The sequence below is a fragment of the Malania oleifera genome, chromosome 6 (genome assembly GCF_029873635.1).
Source record: "Malania oleifera isolate guangnan ecotype guangnan chromosome 6, ASM2987363v1, whole genome shotgun sequence".
Lineage (NCBI taxonomy): Eukaryota > Viridiplantae > Streptophyta > Magnoliopsida > Santalales > Ximeniaceae > Malania > Malania oleifera.
In genome coordinates this window covers 107,104,970-107,120,460 of record NC_080422.1, presented here as the reverse complement: position 1 = coordinate 107,120,460, position 15,491 = coordinate 107,104,970, and the positions used below count along the sequence as shown (strand labels likewise).

The 15,491-nt window shown below is 37.1% G+C and overlaps 1 protein-coding gene across 1 annotated transcript in view; it reads right to left on the bottom strand.

Annotated features, from left to right (window-relative positions):
- The window catches only part of LOC131158181 (probable anion transporter 6, chloroplastic), a 49,405-nt gene extending 34,132 nt beyond the window's left edge, over positions 1 to 15,273 (bottom strand). The window contains exons 1-4 of the mRNA XM_058112855.1: positions 14,739 to 15,273; positions 2,617 to 2,762; positions 1,589 to 1,688; positions 1,241 to 1,293 (exon numbers count right to left, since the gene is read on the bottom strand). Coding sequence (XP_057968838.1) covers positions 1,241 to 1,293; positions 1,589 to 1,688; positions 2,617 to 2,762; positions 14,739 to 15,110 — 671 coding nt within the window. The 5' untranslated portion in view covers positions 15,111 to 15,273. The remainder of the gene's footprint in view (positions 1 to 1,240; positions 1,294 to 1,588; positions 1,689 to 2,616; positions 2,763 to 14,738) is intronic.
- Positions 15,274 to 15,491: the final 218 nt, after the last annotated feature.

Sequence of the window (15,491 nt, the reverse complement as noted above, 5' to 3'; positions counted from 1 at the left end):
ACTAACGTATATTTGCACTGCTTACAAAGTATAAAGCTCCATAGATTGAATATAGGGTATCTACTTGCCCATGTTTATTGCATCTTTATGAAAAAATTATATTGTTGCCCATGGTGGATGTTCACTAGTGGTTACCAATCTACCCAAGATAGTTTCTCACAATCATCGTATGACCAACCATTCTAAAATGCACGTGAGTAGGCATGACAATGTGGAAATTAGCAACCACATGCTAATGATTATAGAACAGCCTAACCATAAATATTTGGAGAAGCAAGATAATCATATGGATAAACTACCATGAATCAACAAAACTTTTACACCTATACTTAGTATTTGGAAATATATAAAACATGGAAACGATTATTATAAACAAAATGTGTTATATAATTTCAAGCAACCAAAAAACTAGATGTTCAATTCAATGTATAATAAAAGTACTTATTTAAAATGAAGATTGTGTAAGATCAAAAAAAATGAAGGTCACATGAACTTTGTGATGATTTGAATGTTCTTTACGTCTTGCTCAGCAATATGCGGATATGCAGATTATACATCCTACATACTCAAAATTGCCGTAAATTGTGACCATTGATGTTGAAGAAGAAGAAGAAGAGGAAGGATAGAATGAAGGAAAAAAAAATTAATTCGGAGAATAAGAGGATTGATGCAAAGATACAAGTGCAATAAATATCTCATGATCCTGGAGGGGCAAATTACTTTAAAAAAATAATGGTCAAATATGTGAAATCTAGGACTCTTAAAAGTACCTGGGGGCCTACAGCAACATACTTAAGCATAACTGCAAAGAACCCCACGAAAGCTAAACATATAACTATCCAGTTGAATACATTACTAGAAGTTGCCTATTAGACAACAAACCACCAAACCAAAATTTCTGAAGGGTTTTCCTTCATCAGTTTTTCGTTTCTAGCATTTGACAAATTTCTCTCTGAATTCCCAGCAGGATCTTTCAATGTGATTCAGTTGTTTAATTATGCTTCAGAGAATGAACACAATATGGTTATCAGTGAAAAACTGCTCGTCAATGGAGGAAATGAAAAATAGTCTCGGCAGCTATCAAGAAAAGATCCATGCATAACAGGATTACAATAAATAGGAAAGCATTAGACTGGGAGAATCAGAGCATAAAAAACGGAGATCAGAACGTCATGCTGATCAAATTGTTAAAGTCAACCCAATTAACGTACTCCTAAACTACTTTAGATGCCAGACATGCCTGGCAATGAGATCAGTTGCAGCAGACGGGGAAACGCCTTCTCCAATTCCAACCTGGTTTGGAGACAAAAGAAAAGCTTAAGAAAAAAATGCACCACCCATCCACCCAGGGGGAGAGAGCAGAGAGTAATTTAAAGAATTGTTTATCAGAAGATTATGTCCAAAACATTAGCATGGACAAAATAACACTGCACATTCCAGTGAGACAGAAAAAACATTCATGCATCTAAACTGGCAAATAACTCAAAATTAAAAAAAATCATCATAATAGAAATTCAATCTCAAATTTATTCTTGCTCAAGTTGGGCTAAAATGCCAGATCTTGATGATGTAGAAAGAAGATACATACCAAAATCCTCGATAAGACTAGCCCAGGCATAAATCCAGCAAGAACAGGAACAAACACCGTAGCCACTGACCAAGTGAACACTCCTATCTCTAGAACTTTTCTGCACAGAGAAAAGATATTTGCTTATTACAAGTTTACAATGCCAGCAACACACTGGCCAGCCACTAGACCTCAGGACAAGATTCAATACTTAGTATTTTTCTACTCAAAAAGTTACTTTTTATTTTTCAGTTATCTTCTCAAAAACTTAGTCATTTAATTTTCATTTTCTGCATCACAATCCCTCTCAGATGTTTAGGAAATCTTAATGTTGCCTCTCAGTTGCTTCAGAAATCATTTGGTTTTTTTTTCACTACCAATCAATGGAGTAAACTTTTTGTTGGAGATACAATCAGGTTCAAAAACTTTATTTAAAAAGCCTTGGTGTTACAACCATTTTGACTAGATACATATGATAAAAAAACCAACCTCTGGAGCTGCTTTTTATTTTTATCTTTTAATCTGCTTTCTTTTTTTTTCTTTTGAAGTTTTAACTTAATTCAATCATTATTTTCCAATTTGCTTGCCTTTTTCTTCTACTTTGTCATCTTGCTATTAGTGATACATTTGTCATCACGCTACATCTAATAAGAAAATATGGATTTAACACATTTCAATGCCAGACTCAACTAATATTATTACAATCAATAGTATGACCAGATGAAATAAACTGCATTAGCATCCTAAGAATGAACCAACAGCTTGGATTTTGATTTTAAGAAAAATTGAATGCGAAAGTAACGATAAATCAATAATTTGTTTAGGCAAAATACTAAAAAACAGCAGAATGACAAACTTAAACAATTTGAGACAGGCTGATGATATAATATAACTTCTTTTACGATATGTGGTAGCAACACATGCAATTGTTTCTGCACAAGGACACATGGTTAGTACATTGTGTGCAACTAATCATACACAGAAATCAAATCTACTGGTGCCCATTACCATAAAACACATAACACAGCTTGAACTATCTGCAAACTAACCTCCCTCCAAATGTCTTAGCAAGCAATCCCCCAGGCAACTGACTCAATGCATACCCCCAGAAGAAAGACGACTGCACCAGTCCAGCAACTGATGAATTCCAACCAAACTGATGCGACATTGGAATTATAGCAACACTCAAGTTCACCTGACCAAATAAATGCACATTATGATTCATTCAATTGCAACCATATTTAGAAAATGACAAGAAAGTTCAATGACAATTACGCCAGACCCACTAAACCAACAAGCGATGCTCGATGACTTGTTTCTTCTTCCATTTTAAATGAATAAATACCCACCATTTTTTCGGGTAAACCATCAGTTAATATGAACATTGAACAGTACTCATATGAGTTATAGTGGGGAAGTTGTACAACTCACCTAACAAGAGTAGCATTTTCTCATCCTCATGGAGTCATTGTTCAACAGCCTAGACTGACTCTTGATAACCTGCCCTGTTACCTTCCCTTCCATTTCAAAATAAATGATGAAAAAATTACCTCTAATTTGAAAGGGCTTGCCACAGTAATCATGATATGGGTCAAGAAAATTTGGCAAGAAAACTGTTCACAGAGCACCGACTCTCCCTCCAGAAGCTTCTTCCACTTGAAGCTCTTTCTCTTTCCAGAATTCTCTCCCTCTCTCTCTCTAGAATGTTCTTCCCTCTCTCCTTTCTGGAAACTTCTCCCACTCTTTCTCTTTCAAGAAATTTCTCCTTTCGTAGAAAATTCTCTGCCCTTCTCCAGAACTTTCCTCCCTAGAATTCTCCTTACTTCTCTCTAGAAACACCAGCTGGAGCTGCCTAGAAGTTTCTAGTTAGTTGGAACCAACTTTCAGCACCAATACAAGGAGCTCAAGGCTCCAATGTTGGACAAGCAGCAGAACTATGCATGCTGTGTATACAAGAAAGAAGAGTGAGTGTGTGCTGCATGTGGTCAGCAAGAAAGTTCTGTGTGAGTGAAAGGGCAAGAGTGCTAGATGTCGTCTAGTAATTGTGAGGTATATTAGAGTGTGTTATGGTGTTTGTTGTTTTGTGTGAGTGCTTCATTGTTTGTTTAAGTGAAGGGTGCTGGGCACCTATTTTATTTCCTCAAATCAATAAGAGTTACTCTTTTGTTGTGGTACACCACCTCCAATTCCTAACAAGTGATATCAGAGCCGGCAGTCTAGGACTGTTGCAAAGATCGTGGCACGAATAGATTCCGCTAGTACACTGTCAAAGACTGTGAATTCAGTGGTCTAGGACCAAGAAACTCGGTTATGTGCGGGGCATCACTGATTACGCGCCTAAATTGCGTGATTAGGTATTTAAAATCATGCATTAACGGTTATATTTTTAATTAAACGCCTAATTATGTTCAATTTTTAACATTGCGCTCAATTTATAATAATTACTTTTTATTCAATAATTTACGGATTTTGTGGATTTTATTATTGCAGGAAATATTTGGAAATTAAATCCGGAATTAAAAGTGTTCGTGAAGAAGCTGTGTGCATGTAGGCTTGTGTAGCTGGGCCTGTGCGTTCATGTGGAACAAATGTGCTAAGGAGAGGCAGGCCTGGTGTGGAGATTAAAGGAGACAAGAAAAGAAAAAAATAAATAAATACCTTTGGGCCTGATGTGACCCAACCATGCAAAGGCGTGCTGGGTCTTCAATCTGTGTGTGTGCGCGTGGGCCTAACATGAGTGGGCTGCATGCAATTCCAAGAAGGGGCCAGCCATGCAAGGTGTGAGTTGGACCGTGAGTGAGCTGGAGCAAGGACAAAGCAAAGCCAAAGTGAAAAAAATAAAAAAAGGGAGGCCGGGTCTTGATGTGACCCGACCATGCAAAGAACAAAAAAAAAAAAAAGAGAATCTGTGTGTGTGTGCGCTGGGTAGGGCTTCCTCAAGGGGGGCTTTAAAGCTCTCTGTTTCAGCCTCTCTCCACTCATTCTCTGTTTTTTTTCCCTTCCTCTGTCTCTCCTTTCCGTTTCCTCCTTTCCCTTTCTCTGTCTCTCTCCTTCTCTTTTCTGTCTCGCCCCCACTTCTCTCCTGCTCATCTCTCCTCAGTCTCTTCCCTTCTCTCTCTCTCCTCTTTTATTTTTTCGGTCTCTTCTCTCCCTCTCTGTCTCTCCTTTCTTAACCCCTCAACTCTCAGCTCTCTCTCTCGGTTCTCCTCCTGCTGCTGTCTCCTCCTGCTGCCGTGCTCCTGCTGCTGTGTGCAGGGAAGGGGGGACCTGAGTACTCTCCTCTTGCTGCTGCTAAACCCATGCGTGCTGCTGTGCTGTAACTCTCCTCAGAGAGAGAGAGAGAGAGAGAGAGAGAAAAGATGCAAGCCGTATGGAGAAAGAGCAGAGCCTCAACCAGTGTGTGCTGCTGTCTGCTGCAACTGGTGTTGCTGCCTGTGGGAACCCGAGGCTCTGCTCTTTCTCCAAACGGCTTGCATCTCTCTCTCTCTCTCTCTCTCTCTTTTTCCTTCTTCTTTTGTTCTCTAGTTTTTTTTTTTTTTTTTCTTGCATTTAAATAGTTGGATGATCATTGTTAATTTTTAGTTGAATTTTAATTAAAAATCTGAGCTTTTAAATTTCTGTTGGGTTATTATTATTAGTTTTAATTTATTTATTTTTTCTCTTCTTATTTAATATCATTATTAGAATTAATTTTGGTTAAGTTATTTAAATTTTGTTGGGTTCTATTTATTTTAAGTTCAGTTTAATTAAAGTCTAAGTGTTTATTGTGTTTTAGTTTATTGTTTAAGTTCTTAAAGAGTTAAGTTTAAGTTCTTGATTGTGTTAAGTTTATCTTTTTGTGTTTGATTGAGGTTTTTAGAGTTGCATGCTTAAGTTACGTAGTAAAGTTATGTCTTTAGTCTTTTGTCCGAAGTTCAAACGTGGGATTTATTTCTTGCCTGACTGATTGAACGTAGGGTTATGTTTGATATTTAATTTTGTCATCGTCTATTTCATTGTGCCTTTTTCCGTTTCTCGTTAATTTAATGCGTGTTAGGTTCATAAATTAAATTTCACGTTGTTTTAATTCGTCAAAAAAAATCGCAAACATCCCAAAACCCGAATCTGAACTGTGTTCAGTAAACCTTTTGTTTCTTATTTTCTTTTAGAATTACACTAAATTTGGAATTAAATTGCATTCCCGGAGGAGACGATCTGGCCCTTGAGCTAATTATTACACGACTGAACTCTTATACTTGGGATAGCTTCTGAGCTACTCATTTTTCAAGTAAGTCAATCACCAAATAACAATGGCGGATATTGTAACCTTGGCAAGCAACATAAAGAAGCTCAACCACAACAATTATAAAAATTGGAGCATTTGAATGCAATTTTACCTATTGAGACAAGATTTATAGGAGATCGTTGGCAATAATCAAACTACACCACCAACTGATGCTAAAGAATTGAAGAAATGAAAAGTGAGAGGCGAGAAAGTATTATATGTGCTGTCGGTAACAGTAAAAGACGATCTATTACAGCACATCAATGATACAAAAACTCCCAAGGACGCATGGGATGCCCTCGCAACTCTTTTTGTTAGGACAAATGATGCAAAGCTCCAATTGTTACAAATTGAGCTTCTGTCAATCTCGCAACAAAACATGATAGTAAGTCAATATTTTCTGAAGTTAAATCTAATTGTGAAGAAATTTCATATTTAGACACAAAATATAAAATTTCAAAGACAAGAATGAGAAGAATTATTATTCATAGTCTTAGGCCGGAATATAATACTCATCACTACCACTCATGAATGGGCCAAAGAACCAACTCTATAGATTTGAAAAGTATATTAGCCAACCAAGAGGCTTTGGACCAACAAATGTCTGGAGTCTTAATAAAGGATGGGGAAAAGGCTCTCTTCAATAAGAGACGCTTTAAGGAAAAGGATAAAGCAGCTAGGAGAACACACGTTGGAGAAGTCAAATCAACAAGGATGCAAGAACACGGGCAAAAAGGGCTAGATAAGAGGAGCTCTCAATGAGGGGGAGCTCAACAAAACCATGACAAAAAAGAAAATAAAGATAAGAAATATCAGCAGCAAAACAACCAATGTTATAACTGTGGGAAGAAAGGACACTTTGCTCTAGTTTTTTGGTACAAACGAGCTAAAGGGAATGTTGTGACATCCATTTAGAGTAAAAATGACAATGAAGAAAAATGAGACCTCGAAGCATTCTTTGTAGTAATGAGCACAAGCCTAATGAAGAGCATGCAACTTCTTGCATTATTGAATCAAAGGAAGAATCAGCACTTATTATGGTAAATGATAAACTAGCTAATAATGAGAAGTTGCATGACTGGATAGTAGATTTTGGATGCTCTAGTCACATGACTGGGGATAAAGAGAAATTAGAAAGTATGTTTGAATATAAAGGAGGGCGAGCTGTGGGAACCACCAACAATTCTAAATTGCCAATAACTCATATTGCCAAAAAAGTGATAATACCAAGGTTCAGACTACAATGAAAGCAGCTGCAAAATGTGTTGCATATTCTTGGAACAAAGAAAAATTTACTATTGGTATCAAAACTCACTGCTTCAGGGAAATATGTGGTGTTTGGCCCAAACAATATCTAGTGATACAAGAATTTCCAACCTATGCAATACACCAATCATGAAAGGGTTTGATGGACCACAACTTCTTATAGAGTGAAGCGAATCCCAACTTTGATTGAGGTAGCCTATTAATCACATGCACTGTTGTCTTCATACACTTGATCCAATAAGATGGTCTCACATTCTTGGCATGTAACATACTTATACCTATTTCTACAAGATGCCGATTCTTTATTTCTGCTACTCCATTTTGTTACGATTCGCTTGTCCAAGTCAATTTTCAGTATATATTACATTCTTGAAAATAGTCTAAAAAATCTTTTGATGTATACTCTCACCCATTATTTGTGTGTAGGCATTGTATCTTTCATCATGTTTCTTTTTCCACCACCTTCTTGAATTATTTAAATTTGTCTAATGATTCTGATTTCTTCCATAAAATTAACCCATACATACCTGGAGAAGTCATCTACGAAGGTTATCATGCATTGAAATCAGCTGATGTACAGTCGTCTACTCTCCCAAATACATCTAAGTGAATCATTTCAAGAGGCTTCTTGGCTATGGACTTTGAATCTTCAAATGGTAACTAATGTGTTTTTTTCCATATTGGCATCCAACACACACAATGTCTTCTAAAAGCATCTACCTAGGGGAGGCCTTTGAGCATAGACATCTTCATCATTATCTTGAGCAAGGGATAACTTCCCAAGTCTTGCATGCCACAAGTCCTCTATCTCATTCTTTCTTGTCCTATCTACACATGTGTCTTAAGCTGACACTACATAGACTCCAATCCTCGCCCCTTCATGATTGGTGTACCCAAAGGCTGGAACTCTGGTACACCTTGACATTGTTTGCGCCAAACACCATGTAATTCCCGAAAGTAGTGTGTTGTGATATTGATAGCAGATTTTTCTTCATTCCAAGAACATTTTACAGCTACAATCATTGCAGGCTGAATCTTGGTGCTATCATTGTCTTGCCAATATAAGTTATTGGAAATTTAGAGTTGTTGGTGGTTACCACGAGTTGCCCGCCTCCCGCCTTTATATCTAGAAATACTTTCTAATTTCTCCTTGTCTCCAGTCATGTGATTGGAACATCTAGGATCTACTATCCAATCCACTATTATAAATAATTAGTTTACGTTAGATAGCCACTTTACCTAAAAGCTTAAGCTATTAGGTTGCGGGCTAACAATGTATATCAAGCTTTCACACTCCCTCACACGTGCAGCCTAACAGCACGTGGAGAGATAAACACACAATAAATAACACCAATGATAGGGAACATAATTATTTTTTCAAACACCACAAAATAAACGCAGGCAACAAGACTAGTACCCAGAACCTCCTAGTAACCAGCTCTGATACCATGTTAGATTACCACTTTACCTAAAAGCTTAAGCTATTAGGTTGTGGGCTAACAATGTATATAAAGCTTTAAGAGTTTATAATTTACTATGATATGTGCTGATTCTTCTCTAGTTTGAAAGTTGTGTATGCTCTTCATTCGGCATATCCTCCATTACTGCAAAGGATGCTTCGAGGTCCCACTCTTCTTCACTATCATTTTTACTCTACATGGATGTTTCAGGATTCCCTTCAGCTCATTTATACCAATAATCTCGAGCGAAATGTCCTCTCTTCCCGCATCTACAACATTGTTTATTTTGCTACCAATATTTCTTATCTTCATTTTTTCTTCTTTGTTGTGGTTTTGCTGAGATCCCCCTAGTTGAAGGCTCCTCCTGTTTGGCCTTTTTCGTCTGTATTCTTGCATCCTTCTAGATTTGACTTCTACAACGTGTTTTTTTATGACTACTTTATCCTTTCCTATAAAACTTCTCTTACTAAAGAGAGTCTTTTCTTCATGCCTCTATGGGACTGCAGACATTTGTTTGTCCAAAGCCTCTTGGTTGGCTAATATATTTTCCAACTCTATTAGAGTTGGTTCTTTGGCCCATCCACAAGTGATAGTGATGAGAATATTATATTCCAGCCTAAGAAAGTTAATAATAATTTTTCTCATTCTAGTCTCTGAAATTTTTATTTTTCTGGGTCTTACCTTGAAATTCTTCGCAAATAGGTTTAACTTTCATAAAGTATTGACTTACCGTCATGTTTTGCTGTGAGACTGACAAAAGCTCAATTTCTAACCTTATGAGCTTTGCATCATTTGTATTAGCGAATAGAGCTGCTACAATGTCCCACACATCCTTGGCCATTTTTGCATCCGTGATGTGTTGTAATAGCTCACCTTCTACAGTTACTATCAGCACATACAATGTTTTGTCAACTCTGACCTTCCATTTCTTCAATTCTTCAACATCAGTTGGTGGTGTAGGTTGACGACCACCAAAAATCCCCCATAAGTCTTGTCTAAGCGGGTAAAACTACATGCAAATATTCCAATTTTTATAATTTTTGTGGTTGAACAACTATATTGCTTGTTGAGGTTCAGTATCTGCCATTGTTACTTGGTAACGCCTTGTAATTTACCAAGTAAGTTTTGTCCCAAACCAATTGACTTCACAGTCCCAATATGCCTACAAGCGAAATTGCCTCGTGCCACGATCTTTGCAATAGTCCCAAACTGCCAGCTCTAATACTTGTTGGGAATTAGAGGCAGCGGACCACAACAAAAGGCTAACATTTATTGATTTGAGGAAATAAAATAGGTGCCCAGCACCTTACACTCAGACAAGCAATGAAACACTCATGTCAAACAACAAACACCCTTATATACTCTAATATGCCTCATAATTATAAGATGGCACCTAGCACTCTTAACTCTCTCACTCACACAGCACTCTCTTGCTGCCCATACACAGCGCATACTCACACTTCTTGCTTTCTTGTACACACAGCACACCGAGTTCTTCTACTGCTTACACTTGCTCTCTTATCGCACACAGCACACACAATTTCCTTGGGCTTATACAACACTCGAGTCTTAAGCTCTTTATATAAGTGCTGAAAGTTGGTGCCAACCAACTAGAAATTTCTAGACAGCTTCAGGCTGGTGTTTCTAGAGAAAAGTATAGAATACTAGAAAAGAATGAAATTAGGATGTATTCCCAAGAGGGAGTGAATTGGGTTATTTAAAAATTATTCGCGGAATTTTAATTACTTCAACCCTTAACTATTCAACTTTCCAATATATATATATATATATATATATATATGTATATATGTATATATATATGTATATATGTATATATAGAGCAATCAAAACTATGTTAATTACAAGCCTTTAGATATGAATATGGATATACAAACTGAATTTACAATAAGAGATAACACATTCAGTTGAGCACTTGCTCGTATTATAACTTTCAGCTTAATTCAAGAAGATTCACAATAATGTACTTAAGAACAAATTCAGTGATTGATTTATGCCTTAATGAAAATCAATATTAAGATCTAACTTTCAGCACATGTATTTTCCTTCAAAAAAGATTTTGTAAAATGCTTGTTTAACTTCAGCACATATACTTCATTTACAAAATATGTTCACAAACGAGTTAATCCTCAGATTATTTATTTTCAAACTCAAAGTTGTAAACCCTTTTGCATGGTCAAATCAATGCTTCTCTCATACAACTGATATATATTTGATCAAACAAAATATGTTCAACAAGTTCACTATGTTTAACAAAATTCCTCTTTTCAACAGATTTTCAAATATTTAGCTCAGCCTCAAATATTCAACAAGATTTAATATTGAGCACGAGATAATATTCAGCAAGTTCTTATAAAATAAAATCATGCACGCAGTTTATAACTTGCAGTCTGCAGAAATAAAAAAGTAGGGACTAGGAAGCTGAACACCGTTGTTTTTACAAGGTTCGGCCACATCCTACATCCTTACCTCTAGCAACATGCTGCGAGGATTTCCTTTACCAACTTCGTTACTAGGTGAAGTTACACCCTCTCTCCCTCAAAGGTGGTGTTCGCCTCTCTAATGAGAATCCCCTCCCGCTAGGCAACGATTCAATCCCTTGAACCATCAAAAATACAAGAAACAGCAAATACTTGCTTGTACAAGAAAAAGCTCCTTAAACGAGCAAATTAGTACACGTTAGATTCAAAAATAATATAAAAGTTGAAGCTCGAAGTATATCACCAGAATTGATTGAAAGGTGTGAGTTTTGAAGATCAAATCAGTATTTTCAAGTGAAAGAATCAAGAACACAGCAATAGCCTTTCAGCAAAGAGAATACAAGAGAGTTGTGCGTGCCATTGCTTTTCAATTTGTGTTCCTTACCCTAATGTGCGAGAATAATACTTTTAAATAGAGCACTAGGGTTTCAAAAACTTTCCCTTGACTTTTCTCTTAATTTGGAAACCATTCACGCAAGATTTGGAAATAAGATCAGCATTGTTTAACGTTTAAACACTCACATCAGTCGCCTATCCCCGAAGGGTCAGTCGCCTGTGCTCCTTTAAAATCGGCGTATTATGAAAGTCAGAATGAGGTCAGTCGACTGTGCCTGATAGGTCAGTCGCCTGTGCCTATTCTGTTTGAATATTTTCAAACACGGAAGCACCACAGTCCCCTGATGATTTATCATCCTGTCCTTTCAGCAAACTTGTTTTTCAATGATTTTTGGTTCCAAACTTAATTGATCCATTTGAAAACACATTTTGGACTTTGAGAAAATATTTTCCATGAATAAAATCAGGTATCTAAGTCCAATGACTTTTCCTAGGAGCTTCAATCAATCAGTATTGAGTCTTGAAGTACTTACATGAGACTTTCATATGATTTTCCTATCTTAGTGTCTAAGTCTTCCTGTTGTGAAGCTTCCAATATATCTTCTGAGCTTTATACACTGCTTCAACAAGCTTCATGTCTCACATGACTTGAACTTTCATGTTTCTCATGTCTCATAGCCTTGAATGTGATTTTCCATTCAGATTCTTCAAGTATATCCACTTGAAACCATAAGATCACCAAGTCCTAAAACTTATACTCACAAAGACATGTTAAGTAACCTTGATTTGTTATCATCAAAACGAGATTACGTCTTGTTAGGCCAACAAAGAATGTTTTGGAGAGGGGCAGAGAATTATTTGAAGAAGGAGAAGTTTCCTGGAAAGAGAGAGAAGGAGAAGCTTCCAAGAAGGAGAGGGACGAACATTCTAGAGAATGAGAAAGAACTTTCTAGAGAAAGGAGCTTCTAGAAAGAGAGAAACTGCTCTCTAATAGGAAACCAAGGAAAAGTTACAAGACAAAATAGAGGAGCAGACTCAGAGTGTGACAATGTTCAGCCAAGTCAAGAGAGAGTTGAGGAAGGTGAGCTCTTAGAAGGTTAAACCAGAGAAGAATCTAAAACTAGGACCCCTAAAAAAACTAAGAGTCCATGGCAGATAGGAATTTACCCTAAGGCTACAAAAGAAGACAGACCGAATCAATTAGATGAGTTGAAAGAAGAAGAAGCTCCTTAACCTCAACCTCAACTTCGCAAGTCAACTAGACAATGAAAGGTAAATCCCAGACATGTTAAATTGTTAATACAACAACTGAAAAAGATGGAGTACAAGAGTGCATTAATACTAGGGTTGTTCAAAAATATTTGAAAATCGAATCGATCTGAAAAACCGAACCAAATTGAACCAAAAATTCAGTTAACCGATTTGTTCGGTTCAGTTTCAGATCATATTTTTCCTGAATTTCAAATATCGGTTCAGCTTCAGTTTATCTTGGTCCTGAACCGAGCCGATACATATGTATGTTTATTTATAATATTATAAGAATATATAATATATTATATTATTAATATGAGCATATAATGTTTTAAAATTGAAAATAAAAATAGATGGCTGTATATTCATTGCTTTGTAACTAAACATAGCAAATCAAAGCTCTAAAAAAACAAAACAAAACCAAAAAACAAAAAACAAAAAGAAAAAACATTTAAAGAAACACTAGCTAGGTCAAATCTCAAATCCCAACTTCTCATCATCTCCCAAGCCTCCAAGCTCCACCTGTCCCAAACAAACATAGCCGCCCGCTACCCACCAAAGCTTCTCGTCCTCCGGCCATTGCAGCTTGCTAGTTAGGCAGTCACCACTCTTCGTTCTCCTCTAGTGATCATCACGGTCACACCAGTTGCTAGAATCGCCACCCTAAATTCTCCTCCGACCATCACATTGTTCACCAAACTCACTACTCTCCGCTCTCCATTCTCTGTTGACTGTCACACCAATTGCAACCCTCCATTCTCCACCAACAATCTCACATCCTCCATTAACCACAGCCATCAAGTCTTCATCACATCCGTCTGTGAACATTTTTAGGTCTACTCATTGAGTTGTCCCCATTCGCCACATTCATCATTACATTCGGATCGCGTCAGGTATCCGAACCAAACAATCAGTTAACCAAAGCATTCGGTTCATTTCAATTCATAAAATCTCTGAATCGATGGGATCAATTTGTTTTGGTAAATAGAAGTTCAATTCGGATATCCGAACCGTGAACAGCCCTAATTATTTATAACATTGAAGACAAGGTCGTAGACCTATTTAATAAAGGACTCATAGGTGACAAGTTTAGAGGATATAAAAAACAACTTTGTAAGACTTCTAGAATGACATTGAGACAAAGTAGTCGTTGGGAAAGGTGTTCAGTGAGCACCAACTCTCTCTCCCCAAAAGCTTTTTACCACTAGAAAGCTCTCTCTCTCTCTCTCTCTCTCTCTCTCTCTCTCTCTCTCTCTCTCTCTCTCTCTCTCCATAATTCTCTCTCACACACTATCTAGAATGTTCTTTCCTCTCCCCTTTCCGAAAACTTCTCCCTCTCTCTCTTTCAAGAAATTCTTCCTTTATATAGAAAATTATCTGCCCTTCTCCAAAACTTTCCTCTCATTCTCCTTCTCTCTAGAAACACCAGATGGAGGTGCCTAGAAGTTTCTAGTTAGCTGGCATCAACTTTCAGCGCCTATATACAGAGCTCAAGGCTCCAATCTTAGACAAACAGCAGAAGAACTATGTGTGCTGAGTGTACAAGAAAGAAGTGCCAGTGTGTGCTGTGTGTGGGCAGCAAGAAAGTGTTGTGTGAGTGAGAGAGCTAAGAGTGCTCGATGGCATCTTGTAATTGTGAGGTATATTAGAGTGCGTAGGTTGTTTGTTGTTTGGTGTGAGTGTTTCATTGTTTATCCGAGTGTAAGCTGCTGAGCACCTATTTTATTTCCTCAAATCAATAAGAGTTAGACAGATTTAGCTAAAGAAATCAAAAAAGAAAATTTATTTTAATGTGACTTAATATTAAGAAAAATAAATATTAATGATATGTAAAATCAAAATTTTGTTTATAGATTTACCATATTTTTATTTTCTTTCTCACTTTTCTCAATAATAAACATGAAAATATAGGTTCCTTAACATTTTCCTTCATTTTTCCCAAAAATTTTCAACTTCCAAACAGATTCTTAAGTCTTTTATTGTGATCCCCCACCTCCAATTCCCAACAAAAACAGCTCTCTTAACCCAATTGCTAAAAAGCATAACCCATTGCTAAAAACCCACGCGAGGAAAAAAAAAAAGCGCAAGGAAATTACCTTGTCCATGTTGCAGACAACGAAGGCCAGCGACGTCGCGGCAATGAGCTTATATCTCTGAGGAAGGTTCTTCCACGGAGGCCAGTTCCATTCAAAACCCTCTTCTACAGAGACTTTCTCTGAGTCCGAATTCGAAACCGATTCACGAAATTCATCAACTCGGAGCCCGGTGAGCACGCTGGCAACTTTCTCTGTTTCTTTAACATTTTCTTTTTCGCTGATTCTGCAGGAAAATCTGGGTTTCGAGCAATGGTTTGATGGCAATATGTGTAATTGATGGTGTTTGAGCGCAGCGTTGAAGAATGAGGCCTGAGAGTTTGTGGTGTGAGGAAGACCATACGAGGCCCCTGTTATAAATGCAAGCTTGGCCATTTCTTGAAGAAGAAGAAAAGAAGAACGAAGCGAGAAGAAAATAATAAGAAGAAACGAGTGAAGAAGGTCGAAGGGGTTATGTGGGGGTCGTGACTGTTCATAGCAGCCATGGCTTTGTCTCGGAGGGCTGGAGGTGGCCACGGAGTAGCGATTAGCTTTGCGGCTCTCCTTGATTTGGAAATATCAGAAGCATTTTGGTCTCTTCGATTGGTGGGACCCATCGTTTTGGAAGCGTGTATTATTGTTTCAATACGCCAAGTGGCATTGTAGCACTTCAACACTCGGCACATTTATATTGGATTTGTTTTAACATAATGTTACAAACACTTTTTATTATCTATTATTTTAAATAATTAAAATATATACATAGTGCAATAGTCA